The 21,148-nt window shown below is 33.7% G+C and overlaps 2 protein-coding genes across 2 annotated transcripts in view; both read left to right on the forward strand.

The window, feature by feature from the left end:
- Window positions 1-8: 8 nt before the first annotated feature.
- On the forward strand, window positions 9-4,362 carry LOC126925233 (GTPase-GDP dissociation stimulator vimar). Its single transcript, XM_050740577.1, has 10 exons — window positions 9-172; window positions 644-772; window positions 982-1,215; window positions 1,619-1,785; window positions 1,962-2,193; window positions 2,278-2,424; window positions 2,502-2,897; window positions 3,017-3,149; window positions 3,261-3,526; window positions 3,623-4,362. Exons 1-10 carry the CDS (start codon window positions 163-165, stop codon window positions 3,742-3,744), a joined length of 1,836 nt encoding a protein of 611 aa, XP_050596534.1. The 5' UTR covers window positions 9-162; the 3' UTR covers window positions 3,745-4,362.
- A 1,229-nt stretch (window positions 4,363-5,591) lies between these two features.
- The window catches only part of LOC126925222 (protein qui-1), a 39,804-nt gene continuing 24,247 nt past the window's right edge, over window positions 5,592-21,148 (forward strand). The window contains exon 1 of the mRNA XM_050740547.1: window positions 5,592-5,739. The gene's annotated coding sequence lies outside the window, so the exon portion shown is untranslated. The remainder of the gene's footprint in view (window positions 5,740-21,148) is intronic.

The raw sequence follows: 21,148 nt of genomic DNA on the forward strand, positions 1-21,148 counted from the left end.
CCTTTAGTTGCTACTCTACAGAAAAATGTCACTTTCTTATCTAATGATTCACAATTTATGGAAGTTTCTTTAAAAAGATGTTTCCTTCACATTAAGTAAATTGTTACTTACTTTACAAAAAAGTTCCATTTGTACAAAATTCGAAATTAAAATAAGAAAAATATGATGGAAGGTAGTGTAATAAGAACTATGTTAAATATCGTATAATCGGTGATGAATTTCCGTCTATTTTTAGCAATAATTCCAAGTTAGAGGAATATTTCATGTCAAACCTTATTGACAAGTTATTTTGTTGACAGCTTAAATTGTTTTTTTTAAAGTGCTTTTATGAAATTAATGTTAAATTGATTTTATATATTCTATAGTGTCTACAATTTTAAGAAAATATAAACTATCTGTATTATAATTATAGCGTTATAATTTAAAGATAAAATATTGTAAATTAAATATTTAAAGAAATACATTTTTTCCCTGTATACTTGACATTATTTCTATATATTATATCTGTAATATATTAAATAAAATACTTATATAAATTTGGAGCTGTCTAATATGTATTTTATGTATTTTATATATTTAATATATATGATTTATTGATTATATGTTTATGAATTATATCACTATATGTTCATAATTTTTTTAGGTGAATTGAAGGACAATATTGATAAATTAGTTGAAGAACTGCGATTCGTTGTAAAATCTGAGAAAGAAATTGAAGATATTATTCAAGTGTTAGATTCTATTGTGAATGTTAGCAAAACTTCAATTGGAGGTATTAGCTGTTTTTTGTCTTCCAGTTTCAGTTTAGACTTAAATTAATATTTGGAAAATATATATAAGAATTACTAATTATTACAAAATATAATATTTATTACTTTTGTTTCAAATTATTACTATAAATTCATGAGAAATGCTATCAACTTTGATATTTTAGTCTATAATTTATACTTCTAGTAACAGAAAAATTTTATTTGTTTTTAGAGGCTACTGAATTTACAATAGATGATGTTTTCCTAACCTTATTGCGTCATGAATCTAAAGAAATTATTGCAAAGACTGCTAAAGCAATTGCTGAGATTGCTAAAAGTGAAAGGGGAAGAGAAAAATGCACTACCACAGATCTAGTAAATGCATTAATAGATCTATTAAAAGAGGATCGCGTTGATGTATTGACACAGACTTCCAGAGCTTTGGGAAATATTTGTTACGAGAATGGTAGGGAGCTTTAATCCCTAATGATCCAAATTTTTTTCATGTATGTAGTTAACATTAAAACCATCATTATTATAATATATCACTAATAGTAGTAACACGAATGGTTTTTATCTTTTGATTAATTTATATTTATTGAATATACATTTTTAACTGCATGATGTATCATTAAAATGACTCTCATAAAAAATAAAGTTCCACAAATTAAACTTATAGCAACTTACAAGTTCAATTTATTAGAATTAAATCTATACAAAAGGAAAGACATGTTATAGGTACTGTTAAAAAATAATTAATTTGTATATTAATAAACTAATTTGTAAATTAATATTATAATATCATTATTTTGCATGAAATCTAAGATTAGATGGATATTATTATAACAATATTTACAAAATTATTATAGAAAATGGTAAAAAGTTTGTTGAGGACAAAAATGGGTTGATATCAATTTTGGCAGTATTGGAGAAAAGTATTAAATTGCAAAATGTAGAAGGTGCACCATTTCTTCGCAATGTTGCTGCAGGACTTTTGCTAAACTTTCTTATTGACCGACCGTCTCTTCATACAGAGGTATAATATTTTTATTAATATTTCTCTTGCTTGCTGTATCGTTCTACGATTGTAGCCGTATTAGTATAATTGTCAAACAGTTTACCTTACATGCTTTCTGTATATTATATAGAATATAAAATTTTCATTTAGAATAATTTTGTTTAAATACTAGTCTTTTTTTATTTTCTTCTTAGGCACTGAAACAAGAAGTAGTGCCAATTATCTGCAGTATTCTGGAAATCGATGGAATTACAGGTGGAGAGGCTGCAATGCATTCTCTTTTGGTACTAGGAATACTGAATGATGCTAACATAATATTTTTAGATGAAAGGGTTATGAAAATTTTAATAAATATCTTATCCAGTGATACATCATCAGAACTTTCTGAAATGTGTTTAGAACTTCTTCATGGACAAGCAGAAGATGGTATCATTTTATATATGTTTAATTTAATTATTTACAATAATAATGTAAAATGTTGACTAGTATTAATTCATATTGATATTTTAGAGAATGCCAAATTGATCCTTGCTAAAGCAGGAGTTTGTGAGTTACTGTTAAAGTTGTTGGAAAAACATAGTCCGTACTGTACAGATGAAGAAACAAGATCTGTCTTGAAGATCGCTTGCAACTTAATTGTTCTTATATTAACTGGAGGTATGTTAATTAAAAGGGAAGTAATAAGTACTTTAACTGTATTTTATAAGTATATTATGTGTAACGTAATATTTTAGATGACAGTATGAATTATCTATATGATGAAAGTAATGGTGTTGCATATAAAAAGCTAATTGAGTGGCTCGAAAGTGAAGATAAAGATTTACAAATTACAGCCGTCTTAGCAATGGGCAATTTTGCGCGTACCGATGCTCATTGCAAACTCATGGTTATGCAAGGTGTTCATTGCAATCTTCTGAAACTGCTGCAGAAAAATAATACGGATATAGCTGATATAAGATTTCAACATGCACTACTCAGTGCTTTGAGGAATCTTGTTATTCCCGTGGATAATAAACCTGTAATATTAAAAGATGGGTTAATAAACATTTTGTATTCTATGCTGAATGTTTCATCTTATCCAGTTGTATTTAAGCTACTGGGCACTTTAAGGATTGTTATTGATGGCCAAAGTATGTTAACAGTAGTTTTCACGAACATTTTTTTAAATACATAGAAGAAATATATATTTTGATAAAATTAGCAGATAAGTAAAAGATGTGAAGAATAGGTAGTTTACTTATTATTACAGGTGAGGCTGCCATAGAATTAGGAAAAAGGGATGGTTTAATAAAGAAAGTTGTTAATTGGTGCGAAGTCGAGGAACATCCTGGAGTTCAAGGCGAAGCAAATCGTTTAATCGCTTGGCTAATTAATAATAGCAGGTTGATTAAGTTTAATAAATACATATTTGTAAAATTTACATATCTTATGCATAAAGTTTATATATATTATATGTATGTATAATTATTAATATTTATGTTTTTCATCATTAGAAATAGAGAAATAGCACTTCTAGTAATGGAACATGGAGCTGTGAAGCACCTAGTCAAAATGTTAACAACACCACACGTTTTAATGCTAAATGAAGCTTTAATTAGCTTGATGATATTGACTACAACTTCCCTGATCGAATGTGAAAATCTTCTTCTTGAGGCTGATATAGGAGAAAAACTTTGCACACTTCTTACTACTTTAAACAGTTTAGAAGTACCAATTTTGCATAATGTTTTAAGTCTAATAGAAAATATTCTTAATTTAGGTATTATTGAAATACAATATGAAATTTAATCATATAATTAAAGACACGAAGAACTGATGAAATTTTGCTAAAGCTTTTCTTAAATTTAAATTTCAGATGCCTTAAGAGAACATCTGGGAAAAACTGAATTAATAACATTATGTCAAGGAACAAATCTAATCAAAGAAGAACCAAAACTTAATGAAAAATTGAAAAAAATTTGCAATAAAATTGTGTAATTAAGTAATTAAAGAAAGGGATATTGAAAACGTACAATCATATATATGATACAAACATCAAAAATATGAAACATTCTTTAATTGAAAGAAAATGATCCCTTTTTTGTTCCTGTTTAATGATTAAAGCGATGCCAACATAACGTATGCAGTTTATGAGCATATAGATCAGTCCCCAATTTACATTTAATGTTGAAAAATTATAAGATGTTAGAATTTTTATTATGTATGTGAGTGTATGTGCGTGTGCGTGAGCAACCAAAAATTGTGAAAAGTAACAATAACATTCATATATGTGTAATATGGATAATTAGTTTTAAATTATTTTAAAAAATTAACTTTGCTATTAGTTGTAATGTGAAAAAAATTCATTAGTATATCAGCTAGTTTATAAAATAACTAACTAAAAATAACTAAATATTATTAATTGTTTGGTACACGTATCTATGTATTATACGTGGATTATTTCTTATTTAACTTAAATGTGATAATTTTCTTGTTAGAAAGAAGAAAAGAAATATTACAAGTTTTCAAACGTATATATCAATGTATATAGTTTTAAGAAATTGACCAAACAATATATTTTATGTGATTAATTAATAATAAATCTACAGACCACAATTTCTGATACCTATATACTTTATTATAACCTTTGCTGATTTGTTAAACATATTTCTTCTATATGCAATTATATTTATCTGCTCTAAAATTATTATAGTTTGTTGACCAATACAAATTTCCCGCCATACAATATTTCAATTTCGCGCGCGGCTTCGAACGAATGAGGAACTGTTCTGCTCTAGCTAATCAGGAATCAGCTAGCTGAAGTTTTGGCGCGGAAAGTAATTATACTGTTGAAAAACGGTGTCAAGATGTATTGTCCTTTGACGTGCGTGATTTCAATTACGTAGTGTTTCTGTTACTATTCCATTGTTTTCTACTCCATTGTTTTCCATTGATATTTATCAGATATGTGTAAACAATGCGTTCTTACATAGTAAAAGTTCTATAGCGAAATTTATATCGCTCGTTTGTTGTCGACCATCTATTTAAGTATTAGTGTTATCAATTGCTTGTATTACATTTCTGAGACTGAATTGGAGTGTAATTATTGCTTTATTTTGATATAATTGGCTGAGTTTTATACATTTATTCTAAAGTTTTGGGTATTTTTTGTGTAGATTATTGGTTGATTACGAAGATGACTCCGAAAGGGGAGATACGTATAAATGTGGCAAGCAACGATGACAATTCGACATTTAATGCGAAACATTTGGTAAGGCTTGATTTATTTTAACAAAGATAGACATAAATATGTGTACGTTTATATTCTTTTTTAATTAATTCACGTATGATAGGTATCTAATTAATACACAATATGATTAAATTATAAATAACTATATATAGTTTATTAACAGTGAACGATATAGGTTCATTCAGTTTTTATTATATTTACAGTAGAAATCGAAGTAACTTTTATATTTTGACATATTTTGATCATGAATTCTTTATATAAATATCGTTGTTAAATCAGTATGGACACCTTTTATTATTTTTGTAAAAGATGAACAACACGATCAGGCATGTTTCGATTCAGAGTTAGGCATCACTTGTTGTGTGTTGTCACGACCGTCTCCGGCATGTTTACCTAACGTATTTGATTTTTTGTAAGCATTCTCAAATTTCTACACAGGCCTTGCTATCTGTTATGTAGTAGAAAGTTCCTACTAGTTACTATTAGTTATGCTCTTGCACGGGCACGGTAAATGGATTGCAAACTTTCTTAGTGTTAAGGAATGATAAAGCGGTAAAGTTTTGCTCCATCAACCCCCCAGTAGATGGTGCTTTATCAACCTGTTCCCAGGTGAACGTTCGCAGGACGCGTGCGCGTCGACCTATCACTTTGGTCGTGCGGTGCTTAAGCTTTCGTTGTCAGTAGTGGTGCGGCGGCCACAGTGAGGGCTGGTTCTTTTCGTTGTATCCCGGACAACAATACCGGTAAGCGCCTTTTCATTCTCTTTCAGATTTCCGATTCGTCCTGTAGCCGCTTCGCTACACGCTCTTAACATGCATTCTCTAATTTTTCTTTTCATCATTCACGTTTACAGTTTCCAAACTGTAATAAAATGTCGAAACTTTGGCGGGATAAGGATGCTGCATGCACGATTGTTATGTTGAGGAATTCAGGATTGCTCTTTTTTTTTTGAGGCCCTCTTGGCTCAATAAACACCCCCCACCGCCATTTTGACTCGTCCTTACCGATCGATAGGAAGAAGATAATCGGCGGTATTACCGACACGATGATTGTTTCTTCCCCGCGACGAATTAAAAAAATAATTATCACCTATCGATGGACAGGTGGCGCTTAGGTTTTTTCGTCGTAAGTTGCATCGTCTCAACGGTTCTCCCTCGCGGTCTTATCTAAGATTTAAGTAGGATCTCCTTTGAGTCCCGCTTCGGTAGCTATTTTTTCCTTTTAATTACGCGATCCACTTTGGAGATATTAGCTGCTTAATACGTTGAATATTAGAGTATCTGAATTGCGTGGAATCTCTGTTATCCTGGGAGATATGTTTTACTTAATCTTGTGAACAAACGATTTTTAAGTATTTTTTCTAATGTTCTATGTTATGTTAGTGAATTTTACATTGTATAATATTAATAGAAGATTTTTTTAGACAATTTTTCGATATTAGTTCCAATGGAATGAATTTACTATAATTGAGATTAGAAATTTTTAGTTGGAGAAAATTTTAACAAGAAGTTATTAAACTTAAGAATTTTTTTGGGAGGGAAATCTTTGCGTTTTTTTCGGCGTAATATTCATACTTAATGGGTTTGGCTTCTATATCTTTCTTATTGATTTTAATACATATATAGAACTAATTTGCTTATTAATGTGGGCTATTTTAGCAAAAAGGCAAGTTTCAGGTTCGTGCAGAGTATAAAAATGTCTTACGCTTCCAATAACTTCTCTTTTGTATATAGTAATTCTCTGTGACCAAATAATAATGTATAATAACGAGTATTATGCAGAGTAATCTATTACAATCTATTAGAAGGTAGTATTTTAACCTGGAGATTTTTGATAGCCATCGTTGTATCTATTAATATTTCAAATTATTTTTTAATTATTAATCATTATATGTAGATTTATTATCTATTATCTCCTATACATATGTACAGTATTACTGTATTTTTACAGTATTATTGTTTCAATTTCAAGTTACACACCGGTGGTAATGTAAATACAAGTTGTTTAGAATGTTACACGCGATTATTTTTAAATTTTGTTCCCTCTTGTTTGTCTCTTCAAACTGTTTTTGAAAAAGGAGCAAGACATACTTGTCGTCACTACTTTACACCATACACAAACGCATCTTTTTTTATTAAACAACAGTATAATTAACTTTTCTATGATAATAATTACAAGTTCGAATTTTTTCACTAGATTATAAAAAATATATGTAATATATATATATATATATTACAAATAAAAAAATGTATGCAATATATATTACATGCATTTTTTATAATAATTATTAATTTAGTATTATATAATATTAAGTCAGTATAATATTACTATTAGTAATTATATTTTTTATAATATATGTTATATTATAAAATATTATAAAATATATTATATATTATAAAAAATTATTTATAATATATGTGTGTGTATGTATCATTGTTGTCAATATTGGCAGACAATTTTTATTTTATTAAGGTCATAAAGGCATACAAATATGATGCAAGATTTATTGTTCAATATACTTTCTATCGATACGATGGTACAGTGGAAATTCCACGAGATTTATGTTCTATGTGTCTGTTCTATGTATGCACAGATTTTATGGTTTCGATTCTATCCTATCCTTAATACGTTCAATACCAACTATTTTATCTAATTTTTTCTTGTATTTTTTCGTTTTTTTGGCTCAGTATTTATTTTCATAGAAATTCCCCCTCTTCTTTCCTCCTTTAGTTAATCGATCTGCTTCGAACAAGTATCAGCGAAAATTTAATTATTTAATATGTCTATCTTATATAATGCAGGAAGAAGCTCGGTAGATGGCACTCGGTATAGGGAAAAGAAAAGTACCAACGAATTAACTTGTTTGGCGTTTTTAATTTATTAATGGACATGAATAGAGTTTCACATCGGTTTGCCCAGTAACGGCGGTTTTCATTAGTTCGTTTGATTAATAGGTTATTTCAGAATCAATGCATTGCGTAATGGATCTCATTCAAGGCATATCTCCTTTACCAGTAATGAGATTCACTCCACAAGGTAATTACAATTTGTCAGTTGATGATTTATAGCTCAGAGTCTCGCGGACGATAATCGTCGCTACATGAACCACGCAATATCCAAGTTTCAAAAATGGCACAGCACAAAGAAACATTCGATTTTACAATTTTGTTACAATTTTAGGACACCCTGTATTTTCTAAATAGTCGTGTGTTTGCAACTGCGCTACAGTTTGCAAAATTGTATTGGCAGACAATTGGAGGGAGAAACGAGAAACTTTATTTTCAAATTATAAAGGTAAATTCCATGCTCGAGCAATTGTTCGATTAACCGCCGTGTAATTCGAGAATGTTACAAACGCAGTTTAGGATGAATTTGCGTGAGCTTTTAAACTTTCCTCGTTGCTTTGAACTTTCGATCGAAACAACTTTCCAACTATCTCCGATGCACGCAGAAAACGTTACGTCGACGTATAACGTGATTCATTCGTATGGCCACAACGTCAGAAACGAGGAAGTGCGAAAGAGCGGCGGGAGAGCATCAGTGAAATTGGATAGTTTATGGTCAGCCGCGTCCGAAACAAACACGCTAGAAACATTATCTCTCCAGAAAACTTCTTACAGGGTAACGACCTTAAAATAATATTATTACCTTAGAATAATAAATTCAAATACAAAATAAGAATTTGTTTGTTTAACGTTTCGTTTTCCAGAAAATCGAGGGCAATGAAAATGTACCAAATTTGTACCTAAAAATTTGTACCTGAAATTCTAATAAGACACCATGTAAATATCTTAGAGTATCGCGAAAGTGCAAACATTTATGGCAAATGTGATGGCAAAGTAGTAAAAAGCGAATGAAAACTTTTTAACTTCAAACAGAAATACAAGTGCTATTTTATAAACAAAAGTCGATATTTATATAGCGTGTAGAAGCGTGTTGCTGAAATTGTTAATTAATAACGATAAAACCCGATAAATTAGGGTAAAGTATTACAATGCCAATATTCCATGAAATTGTACTATGATTTACTCTTAAAACAAGTATTTTAACTACTTCACTTACATTTTCTACAACTTTCCCATTACATTTACCACAGATGATATCCTACTTACAGAACAATGTTATATTAGAGTTTCAGGTGCGCAAAGAAGTTCAAATTTGACATTCCCTCATCATCCTCCTTTGACATTGCTGATCGAGTTGCTTTTGTGCACAGTCTGTTCTTCAATCAGTCATACCACGTATCTTAAACTCTCCAGCAACAACGCATTGAAGAATTGTAAGAGTTGCCTGTAACGAAAGAAACTGCCTTCTTCGAGGATATTTCTCTTCCTTGAGCATTTTCAAATATCCATCCTACGATGATAACCGTGTTGTACGACTTTCATTAAAGGTGGCTGCTCGTCACTGGAAACTCGAGATTATTCCAAACTATGTATAACACGCTGTCAACCCCGTAATCCAGCCGTCCAACTTTCGTTGACAGTAAAATCGACGTGCCATAAACTCGTTTCAAACTGTTCTGTCTTAAGACAGCTCTAAGGATGAGGGCGGCGTTAGCTGAGGTAATGAAGCGGTGAAGTGCTTTTCCTCAAGCTCGAAAACTGAAAAGACATTTATCACGTTCTAGATGTTCGTTCTAGACGTTCACGCTGCACCGTGCTTCCCTTTAACAATAGTTCTATGTATCTACTGTATACCTCGCGAACAATACATTAGTTAAAGAGAAGATGGTACGGGTTAATGAAAAGAACATTTGGTAATAGCGAGCACTTTGTACGATATCAATAACGTTCTTCCTTTCTATTGTTCAAACTTTAATACGTTGCAAGAGGCTACTTAACAATCCGGAGTATCGTAAAAAAATGTCACAGACAATTATAGATATTATCGTATGAAAAAACTGCTCAGGACTAAGTTAAACCACTTCGAGTGGTAGATGTATCAGTGAGAAGAATTTCTTTCTCAAGGTCATTTCTCCATGACGATTTTAAAGTCACCGGTATATTTTTTAATGGAACCCCATATTTCGTTATCGTATATATCGATACGTTTTCTTATTCTCTGTACAAAAGTATTGTACTACTGTATTATTATGTACCCTGTACTATTGTAAAGTAAGGTACTTGCTAGATTATTAAGTTTGAGGAATAATTTGCGGAATAATTCTTTGAAATTATGAGAACACACGATGATACTGAATCAAGAGACGAGGCTCTCTCTTTGCAAATATACAATTTTCCTTTTCTTTGTTAAATCGTTCTATGCAAGGTCTCTTGGTTTACGATCATTCGGAATAAAAGATAATACAAATTCGATAGCAGTATCGCGTTACAGTTAGTAGAAACTCGCGACGAGAACTGGGAAAACGATATAGGACAATTTTAGCGTGTTTCGTTTCACAGTTTCGTGCGTGCATCCGTCACGGTTCAAAATTGTTTAGAGTTTAGAAACCGTTGGCGCAGTGTTCTCGCGTGATTTGTCCCGAGCCGTTGTGATTTACAGGAAATCAGAAATCGGAAACGGACAGGAGAGGAGCCATACTTTAAGATTGACGGACCCTTTTCTTTTTTTTTCCAAACGATCACTTGCGTACACGCTGTACCCGGTGAAAAATGTCCAAACTCGTGAGAATACAGCAGTGCGTCGTAAACGCTCCATTTGATCGAATTGAACGCTTGTATTTACTTATTTCAGCCTGACGGGAATTGAACTTGGCTTTACGCGATTCGCAAGCGTACAACGAAACTACATCCGAAGGTGACAACCGGCGTAGAATAAATGTAAATTTCGAGAACTTTTAGACAACTTGATCACGCAGGCCATTTTTTGTTTCTTCGATTACGCGAGTAAATTGGACATTTTTGTTCAAAGGCCTAGATAGTTCAAGGATAAATTTGGATTACGGGCATAGAAGTAGCGTGTAAGTAATTAGTATGACAACACTATTCTCAGTAACACGATATGGTTAATACGATCGATTTAATTGGCCTATGGATGATATACGATACGAAAAGGTACACAGTGGGTACGATTTATTAATGAGGTGTCATCGAGTAACACGCGTATGTATATTTATTCACGTTCCAAATATCTTACAGCGGCGGACTGTAGATACGTTTAGCACGAATATATTTTATATTTATGGAGGAAGTAATAATTGTTTATCATCGGACATAAATTCGCCTGCGTCGTAACGAATACCAGACTCTGACGAAATTATGACGAATTATCAGGTCTTTCAATTTTCCAAGGTTGCTGGCAATTTTTCGAAACAGGATAATAATAAAAATATGGTATTTTTGTACCACAGGATTTTTAGAACGACGCCTTATTAGAATTTTAGGCGCCTCGAGGGACACAAATTTTGCACCTCTCCATCATCCTCCATCATCAGGTACACTGCAACACTGTTAATTGTTATCCTAATTGTTATCAATCATACTACGACATACATTTGAAACATTTCTGCCAAATATCTCTAAATTTTTCAGCGAGAGAAAACGGCAACAAGGAACAGCTCTTCTATGAGAAAAAGATTTTATCTTTATCCTGCGTGGTAGCGAGCGTCTAGTAAGGTGGATTTCGTGCGGGTTCTCTCGCTTTGGTCCTATGTAGCTTTCCTATTGAATGTTTGATAAGAAAGCTGAGCAGCTTGCGACCATTTCAATACGTATATACACGTATCGGGGAAATACGTGAGAAATGGTTCTATTCAGCGTGGCAACGTCAGAGAAACGTGTTGCCAGTGTTTGAAAACGTGCACGATCCGGTTTCGTGGCGAGCAAAGAGGAAAATGGAATTCAGCGGAAACGAGAAGCGTTCGTGAGATTCGACGGAACGAAAAGGTGGCCAGAGTGGCGTGTTCTTCTTTCGATTTTCGATTTCAGAGGCTTCCACGCCCGCTGAAAGTTACTTCTCCAGGAGTTGTAAGACTCGACCAAGTTGTACAATGGGCACAGCGTTTTATTGTTTGAGGTTTTAGATTGTTATTTGTTGGAAGGAAATGTGAAATAATGTCCTTTTCATGGAATAAATTTGCCTGAAATTTCCCTAAAGAATAAATTACCACTGTTCGGTGGATTTCGCTTGAAATCGAATTTACGAATTTCCATCCAAAATTTCACGAAATTCAGCAGAATTTTATAAATCACATAAGTAATTATAAAACACATAAGATCCCGATTAAAGAACCAATAAAATATAAACAATCGTTTGTTATACACAGCGTCTCGGCTAAATGAGTCCCGACCAAACAAAGCAAATATCTAGCTGATCTCATCTAGCCGAGACTCCCTGTACTTCAAAATCTCTTTGTACGTATAATATTAGGTCGTCCGAAAAGTTTCTTTCGTTTTATAAGGAAATAATGGATGCACAATATTTTCCGTTTTATATTATTTTATCGAATTACGTATGATTCATTTTATTCCATCAAAATAAAGAACACAACGTTCGACAGATTAGGTTTCATGTTTGTATAAAGCATCGTTGTGAAAGACGTGTCTGTAAAAGAAAGACACTTTTCGGACAACCTGATAATTGGCGATGGCCAGGCTTCAACGTGCCAGAGCTACTCTCGTACTTGTGTTTTCTTTCAATAAATCACAAACATATCGGAAAGGATTGGAAACTCTCTAGTGCAGTGATCCTGTAGTTTAAAATCACTTGCGCCACGTTTGCAATCGTCTTCTCTTGATGTCGGATAAAAATTTGGTCGATGCTCCGAAAGTTCCGACGATGCTCCAATTACGTAATTCTGTCGTCCTACGCGCGTTTCCATAGCGGAACGGTCGTTCATTTATTTATTCGAAAGCAATAATTAGAATCTGGTGGTTTCGCCTCGGATCGGTTTATGCGGACTTGTTACCTCGTACGAGTCTCCTGTATACGCGCTACATGTCGTATATACGTGCCATATGTGCATATTGGTTTCTGGTTTGTCGGGTCAAAAGTTCAGAGGTTCACTTGCAGCTTGCATGTGTTGCAACTGAATTAGTTGCAGTTGTTGCAACTATAAATACAGCCGGCAAGAAAAATGCTTGTAGCTTTTATTATTCCATTCTGTGCACTACTTTCTGCGTTCGTTCTCTTCGTTGTCCTTCTAGAAGAGTATTTTGTAAAGGAGAACGATAAAATCGTCCCACTCGAGATACAGCGGCTCTTATTAACATGGGGACACCAACGTGTCGCTCTTGATCTACGATTATACGAACCATTTATCGTAGCTTGGAAACACGCGAACAATTTCTTCCCAACGATATCGTCCGACCGTGCAATAGATTTTTAACATATTCCAGTTGCTGAATATTTCGATGATTTATTTCTCGTTAAAAACAGATTATACTTTGATGATTAAACGAAAGGTTTTTCGCGTTTTCCAAACCTGCTTGTCGCTTTGTAAATTTAGTTAAACCGCCCAAATCAGATTATCCTCTTATTGTTAAACGAAACGTTTTTCGTGCTTCAATTAATAAATACTTCGTTGCTTTTTTATATATCTACCTTGCGTTAAATCGTTGAAATTAAAAACCAGATTATTCTCGTTTTAAATGGATGGCTTTTTATAATCTTCTGTTTCGTTTATTTTCGCTCGTTGCAAACACATCATCGTTGTTACCATTTTTTTCGTTCAATAGGAAACGTTTCTCCCGAATTAGTTTCTAGATATTTGCATCAAGTATTAATGTAACTTAAAAAGTACCGATATAAAATTGCACAACTTTATTTTCCTCTTGAGCTTCCAAGCTGAAAAATCTTCTCCTCGTTAGAGTTCCCCCGTCACCGAAACATTTCCACCGGCGAAACTTATCTCATGGGAACGATGTTCTCGTAAAAACATCGCGCTAATTGCATACCATCGTTGGTAAAAGATTCGTTCTTTAAATTCTTCAACAGAGTTAAAGTGCCCTGAAGCTTCCTGTCGCCAATAGGAGGAATATTTCTTAAAACATCTCAAACGTTCCATCACCGTGCACCCACAGAAACACAAAAATCCTTTTCTAATTGGAACAGTTTTGAAGACCAGACGAAGTTCACGCACGACTGTTTTCTCATTTTAACGAAATTTTCTCAGTAGAGAGTTCTGTGTTTTAGCGGATTGTCAGTTAAAAATAACCAAAGACTATTCTGCGTAGATCTTAGAATTCAAAACGTTACTTAGCTATTCCAATAAACCTTCATAAGCCAAGAGTATTTGTAATAAAAGGTATACAGGTGAAATGAAAACCTACAACAGCGTTGAGATTGTGATTTTAAGGGATCATAAACTACTTTACTCAAATACGAAACGACAAAACATTTCTGTAAACGACACAGATATTAACACAGATATTGGAACACCCTTTCATCGTTCTACGTTCGTTAGACACGAAACGTGTAAACGCAACGTGGCACGAACATACTTGGTGACCTAATATTGCCATATAGAATCTGTCAGTGACTTGTCAATCTTTGATTTGAAGCTACGTCTGCAGTGTGTTTTTATTATTCGACCATAGATGGTAGAATATTCAAGGAGACGAGTTCAGCCCGTTGACGGTCTAATAAAATCTCAAATTCCAGAAAAAAAATTATATCTTTTTATGTTCTAGAATAGTTGCGTTTATGATAAAACGCGTGAGAGAACATCTACTTTGGAATAATAGCAAATTTTCGCCGACGCAGAGATTTTGTTTCATCGCAGTTGCTGACAGGAATACGCAAAAGACATAAAATCTGAGTAACGCAGTACAGCAACGTATGGGGAGCAAATTGGAAACGGTTTAAGATGAACTAATTAATTTCAATTATATATGTATATCTCAGCGTAATTAAATTAAATTATAGGTATTCCTGGAATTAATAAGCAGCGGTTCTATTTCAATAGCCGGCAACTGAAATTACTGTGTGAGACTTAGTCTGCTGGAATAGCGGAAGAAGAAACATAGAACGAACTTGTATATTTCATATTTCTGAGTTGCCGCTTGTAAAATGAATACGATACCTCGGTAATCGAAATTTAGGAAAACGACAAGGTATTGGAGTCCGGATTGCAACATGGAGCCGTGTAACCCGTGTTTCTAAATTTATCACGTACGGCGTAATTATTGAAAAAGCACTTCTAAAATACGTTTCATAAATCTCTTACCACGTGAGTTAGTATTTTAGAAAGCGAAAGATTATGTACGTATTTTTAACTGGAATTCGTAATTTTATTAGACTATAAAGTTAATACTTATATGCTAATACCGATAATATAAATACTAATACATTAGTATCACAAAAAGAAAGACATGATCTATAATGTATTATATCTAGACATGATCTATAATTATAAATTGAAAACATGAAAGTATATCTCTATATACCAACATAAAGATAACTTATACACTACAAAGAATCTGTAAACTTCATTCTAAACTCGGCGTTTTCTCCGCAAATAGCTCAGCTCTCGGATGAAATTCGTTTCAAGCAATTTTAAGATGCTTCTATACTCTGCCTCGGTTCTCGATCCATTTTCATCGATTCAGTAGCCTCTGAAAGCAGAAGAGCCCGTATCCTTTCACGGTTCAGCTTCCATAGACATTTCAATCAGGCTCAGTTTTATCCTGCTCAATTTTAATGGATTTCAAGTCCCGTGAAATGTTCCAAAGAACCCGGTTCAACGAATGTTCCGCCATGTTCGAGGGGTTCTTGTTGCTGACGTGAAGTGTTCGCCCTTGCGACGACCTGTTTCGTCCAATGCACCCTCGGGAAAAACGCTTATGTCAGCCTAGATACCGTCGATAATTAAGGAATATTAAGTTTCTTTCGAGCATCGTGAAAGCAGTGATTACACGGACGTTCTAGACGTTTTCTTGTTATCTTACACAGTTACTCGCATTAATATTGATAAAGCATAGCTCTATCTCTGTATTTATTATTCGTACAAAAGACAATGATTTAAATATCGTATTTTAAAGGCGAAAAAAGAGATTTTATTATTAGAATAATTAGTATACTCAAGTCAAGTAATATAACAATGAGTATAATATGATATAATTAAGGAATAGCCACTGTACAATATTACAAGTATTGTAGTTTATATTTATGCATATCACATTATTACTGTATATTATACTCTATATACTGTATTATACTGTATATTATTACTGTATACTATATGCAATGTTATGTTTAATGTATGTTTTAAGGCAAAGGAACCTCCTTTTAATAGACGTAAAGTCTGATATATGATAAAGTATTATTATCATTACTGTTACTATTTTATGAAAACATCAACCATTTATCGTAGCTTGGAAATATGTAAGTTTTCCATCAATAACATTTAATAGTACAGTAGATTTTTAAGCAAGAAATGGTTTTAACTAAAAGGCTCCTTCCGATCATACCTTAACTCTCTTCTATTTCTCTTTTCTTCTTCTTCTTCCTCTTTACCCCTAATTGCGATACGGCCTTCTTCTTCATATAGGTGTACAGTAATGTCTCGATAATTGCTTGAAAATCGGGATCCACGCCCAGCAATTATCGCGTACAGGACTTGGTTCTAAGTATAGATACGGCCCGGTGTTTTGCCGAACGTAAAGAAGAATAGCGCGAGTGAAAGAGAAACAGGTCTGAGAGTCGGCTTGATGGAAAGAAACATATCGTTTAAACAATACTTATTCAACGATGAGACGTTTTATTTCTAATTTTCGTTGAATAAAATTTTTACCAATGCAATCGTGAGATTTTTCTGGTTAAAGCAAAACCAAACACGATATAATTCGAAGCATATTTGCTTATTTAATCAGTTAGCTATTTTATGACGAGTATATTCGTCACGAAGAAATTGCAATATTTTGTGTTATAACGAGCCTTGTCAGTAATAGAATTAAAAGATAAAACAGTCGTTTCATCACAATTTAATTGTATATTATAATAGTCATGCATACTTCGTGTTTGACGAGTATACTCGTCTTTCTTTTAGTGATACATTTTAGGTACACGCTTTTCAATGAGTTGAAATAAAACCAAACACTATATAATTCGAAGCATATCTGCTTATTTAATCAGTTAGCTATCTTATGACGAGTATACTCGTCACGAAGAAATTGCAATATTTTGTGTTATGACGAGCCTTGTCAGTAATAGAATTAAAAGATAAAACAGTCGTTTCATCACAACTTAATTGTATATTATAATAGTCACGCATACTTCGTGTTTGACGAGTATACTCGTCTTTCTTTTAGTGATACATTTTAGGTACACGCTTTTCAATGAGTTGCAATAAAACCAAACACTATATAATTCGAAGCATATCTGCTTATTTAACTGCACATTTTAGTTAGTTATTTTATGACGAGTATATTCGTCACGAAGAAATGGCAATATTTTGTGTTATGACGAGCCTTGTCAGTAATAGAATTAAAAGATAAAACAATCGTTTCATCACAACTTAATTGTATATTATAACAGTCACGCATACTTCGTGTTTGACGAGTATACTCGTCGTCGTTTTCTTTTAGCGACACATTTTAAGTACACGCTTTTCAATGAGTTGAAATAAAACTAAACACTATATAATTCGAAGCATATCTGCTTATTTAACTGCACATTTTAGTTAGCTATTTTATGACGAGTATACTCGTCACGAAGAAATTGCAATATTTTGTGTTACGACGAGCCTTGTCAGTAATAGAATTAAAAGATAAAACAGTCGTTTCATCACAACTTAATTGTATATTATAATAGTCACGCATACTTCGTGTTTGACGAGTATACTCGTCTTTCTTTTAGTAATACATTTTAGGTACACGCATTTCAACGAGGTCGCAACAGCTAACTGGTTAATGACGCTGACTTATTTTCTTCATTAAATATATAGGTAAATGTGATTTAAGGTATATCGTGTTTGGTGTTACTTTAATCAGAAAAATCTCACAAAGACGTTGGTAAAAGTTTAATTTACAAAGTTTTGAAAACACAATATTTTCATTATCGGATTAATATCGTCTCGTGAGCGCTTGAATTCGTATTAAGTTACACTACTCGGTCCTCGAGTTTCGTGGTATGTCAAAGGGAAGACTAGGGCTCCTTGAGCGACAATAGGGCTCCTATAGCGATGGAGATGACAACCAGGTAATTGCGAGGAACGTCATGGCCGACAATTATCGAGACATTACTGTATTTCGTTTTGCTTAAATTTCGCTCCTGTTCCTCCGATATTTAAATCTTTTGTTGCGAACGACTTATGTGTATCTTGGGATTCTATTTTATTTCAGAAGCAAAATATGAAAGACGTATACAGAGGCGATGGAAGATAAATATACCTTGGCGTATCATATAAATGACGTTTCGTGTCCACAAAGTTTAGCAAATATTTTTCATATACTTCACAGTTATCAGGAAATTTCCTGCGGATATTCCGCGATGTACGTACAAACGTTTCAACGTTGAAACTTTCGTGCATTTTATCGTAATATCGTCGCGACAGCGATTAATAAATTATATCCCTTGCTGTTTCAACATTTTTGAAAATTTTATAACACAGAACGTAGATAAAAGCGTTATACAGAAACCCATTAAACACTTTGCATTATGTGTATTTTCAACGTAAGAGAAGCTTCTGAAAATATTGTAAAAATAGTTTAAGTAAACTGTATAAACGTTTATCTAACAAGGTTTTAAACTAAAATCTATTTTTTCAATTTTCAGCTGTTAAATTTAGAATAATTCCGAACTTCTAAATCATAGTGTACATAGCTCATATACGATAGGAGATTATGTTTCTTACTTAACTACACGCTATCGATATGATTGGGCTATATATCATCAGATCTGTACACTGCAGCCATATATCACAGAAGGTGTATACGTCGAGCGTAGATATCGGTGCAATTTCCACTTAACGAGTGCAGTGAAAAATATGCCATCATTATTTGAAACTTAAAAGGTGCTTTTAGCTTTTCATATCTCTCCGCGGAGACGAGGATAGCAAATGGCACGTTGGCTATAAAATATGGAAAGTAAGCGACGTGTAACTGATGGAAACAGGCTACGAGATGAAAGAAACACGTTCTTCGGTGAATTTTGTTGAAATTAATACGCAGATTGATCTGCCGCGTTCGCTGGGGAAATGTGCGATATTTGGGTCACTGATTTCGTGCAGATCTGCCACGTGTTTACGAGTATGTTAATAGAGTCAGCTTTAAATTGTAACGAGTACACTGCGAATTTTTATGCATTTTATATTGAAACGTAAAATTCCACAAGCGGACCAACTATTCAAAGTGGCCATTCAAGTTTGGATTTATAAAAGTGTAAATTATCGCATTAAAAAATCCGCAATCCGCGTAGAAATATCGAACGACAACGTATATAATCCGATTGCGGAACGTCAGATAAATTCTCTGCGGCAACGTATCGTTAAATGACTTGCGTGCTTGATTTAAATTCCAATTGAAACTTAAATATGTTACACGAGATTTCACTGGTTGTTATAGCATTCTGCGCGGTAATATCAGGCTAGCTTTATTGATGTTAAGTGCACTATATGCAAGCCCGCTGCAATCCTATGTAGAAAACGCTCTTCAGCCTGGCAACGAATTTCTCGCGTTATCGATTGTGCCTTGAAATTAAAGCCTTTGTCCTGCATGGTGCGTCACGATGAAACCATAATTAAGTGAAATTACGGCCTAGTGCGGGTGCGTGCCGCCATAATAAAAGAGCAAAAATACACAGTCAGTCACGAAAGTCTATCTATCGCTACCCAAGTCTATCTATCTGACTTATCAGAGAAACTAGAAACGCGCTTTCTCACAAAATCATTTCTATCTACCTAAAGGTACGAACGAGTTAATTTCGCGTGACCAAACTTGATTCTTAAAAGAGGCGTTTGATTTTGTTGCGAGAAGGAACGAAAGGCTGGCTTATAGAGAATCATTGTGCGTGTTATATAATCGTCATTGCACGATTACCATCCTATCAAGGAGCAAGAGGCAATGAATTAGCAGAAGCCACGTGTCGATGAACAAACAGTGAGGCGTAGCATACGAAGATATCGCGAAAGACGTAACGAAAGTAATCGAAGAAAAAGAGAAACTCGACATGGAAAAAGGGAAAATAAACGAACGTGGACAAAATCATGGGCAATGTAAATAAGAAATGACAGAGAAGTGTTCTTGGTAGAGGAGAACAAACGATTGTAACACGACTTCCAATAGGATACATAAGAATAACACACTTGTACTTAATGGAACAAAAGGATCCACCAAGATGCGAAATTTGCCACATTCCACTGGCGATCGAACGTATAATTATCCAGTGTGGAAAATATAGAAATTACTTAGATGCCTAATAAGGCAAATAAGATCCAGAACAAATCTAACAAATCGAATTTGACGCTTTACCGACTGGTAGCCGATTAATCGGTTTTTGTCGCCAACGCTTACCGATCGATAGCCTATTCATAGGCTTTTCATCGCTGACGCTTACCGACCGATAGCCTATTAATCGGTTTTTTGGTCGCCAACAATCTTTCTCATTATTTGAGCAGTAATTTGTTATTTAGTAGTTGTGTCAGTTGCGTTGCTCTGTAATCTCTCACAGTTTTATACCAATTTGAAAAACTTACCGTTCGCGATGAACGAAAAGAATAGTATTGGAGGGAGAGTCTAAACCGAAACAGAGCCAGCGACAAGGAAAATCTGCGCCTGAGCTGCCGGTCGGACGTGCGTATGCTGTTGAACCGCTAGCGGTCGGTAAAGTGTTAACCATTTTAGTGTCGCTAACAACGACATATTCGCTTCTAAACTTCGGCTAGTCTCGGGTTAAATAAAATCTAAAAAATGCAAACGACATATCGTCGTTAGCTACAGATGCGAAAACGATATCGACAGGAAGTTTGGGCTTGTGGTAACAGTTATTTAGGACAATGGTCCTCGATGACTGTTTCAAAAACCGCAATCCATGTCATCATAACTGTTTCCAGTGCCTAGCTGATTCGACCACAGCTGAATAACGTGAAGCTTCAAACGACAGTTACACGAAACAGTTTAACATGGTATTATTGGGTTGGCAACTAAGTAATTGCGGATTTTGTCAGTACCACCTAATGACAACATCCGCAATCACTTAGTTGCCAACCCAATAGTTCTCGTAAAGAGTAGTCCACTGTATAGTTTTGCCTTG

Source organism: Bombus affinis, chromosome 16 (genome assembly GCF_024516045.1).
Source record: "Bombus affinis isolate iyBomAffi1 chromosome 16, iyBomAffi1.2, whole genome shotgun sequence".
Lineage (NCBI taxonomy): Eukaryota > Metazoa > Arthropoda > Insecta > Hymenoptera > Apidae > Bombus > Bombus affinis.

Coding starts and splice junctions, on each gene's coding strand:
- LOC126925233 (XM_050740577.1), top strand. Junction 773..981: donor TAGCAAAACTTCAATTGGAG/GTATTAGCTGTT, acceptor ATTTGTTTTTAG/AGGCTACTGAATTTACAATA. Junction 1,786..1,961: donor GACCGTCTCTTCATACAGAG/GTATAATATTTT, acceptor TTTTCTTCTTAG/GCACTGAAACAAGAAGTAGT.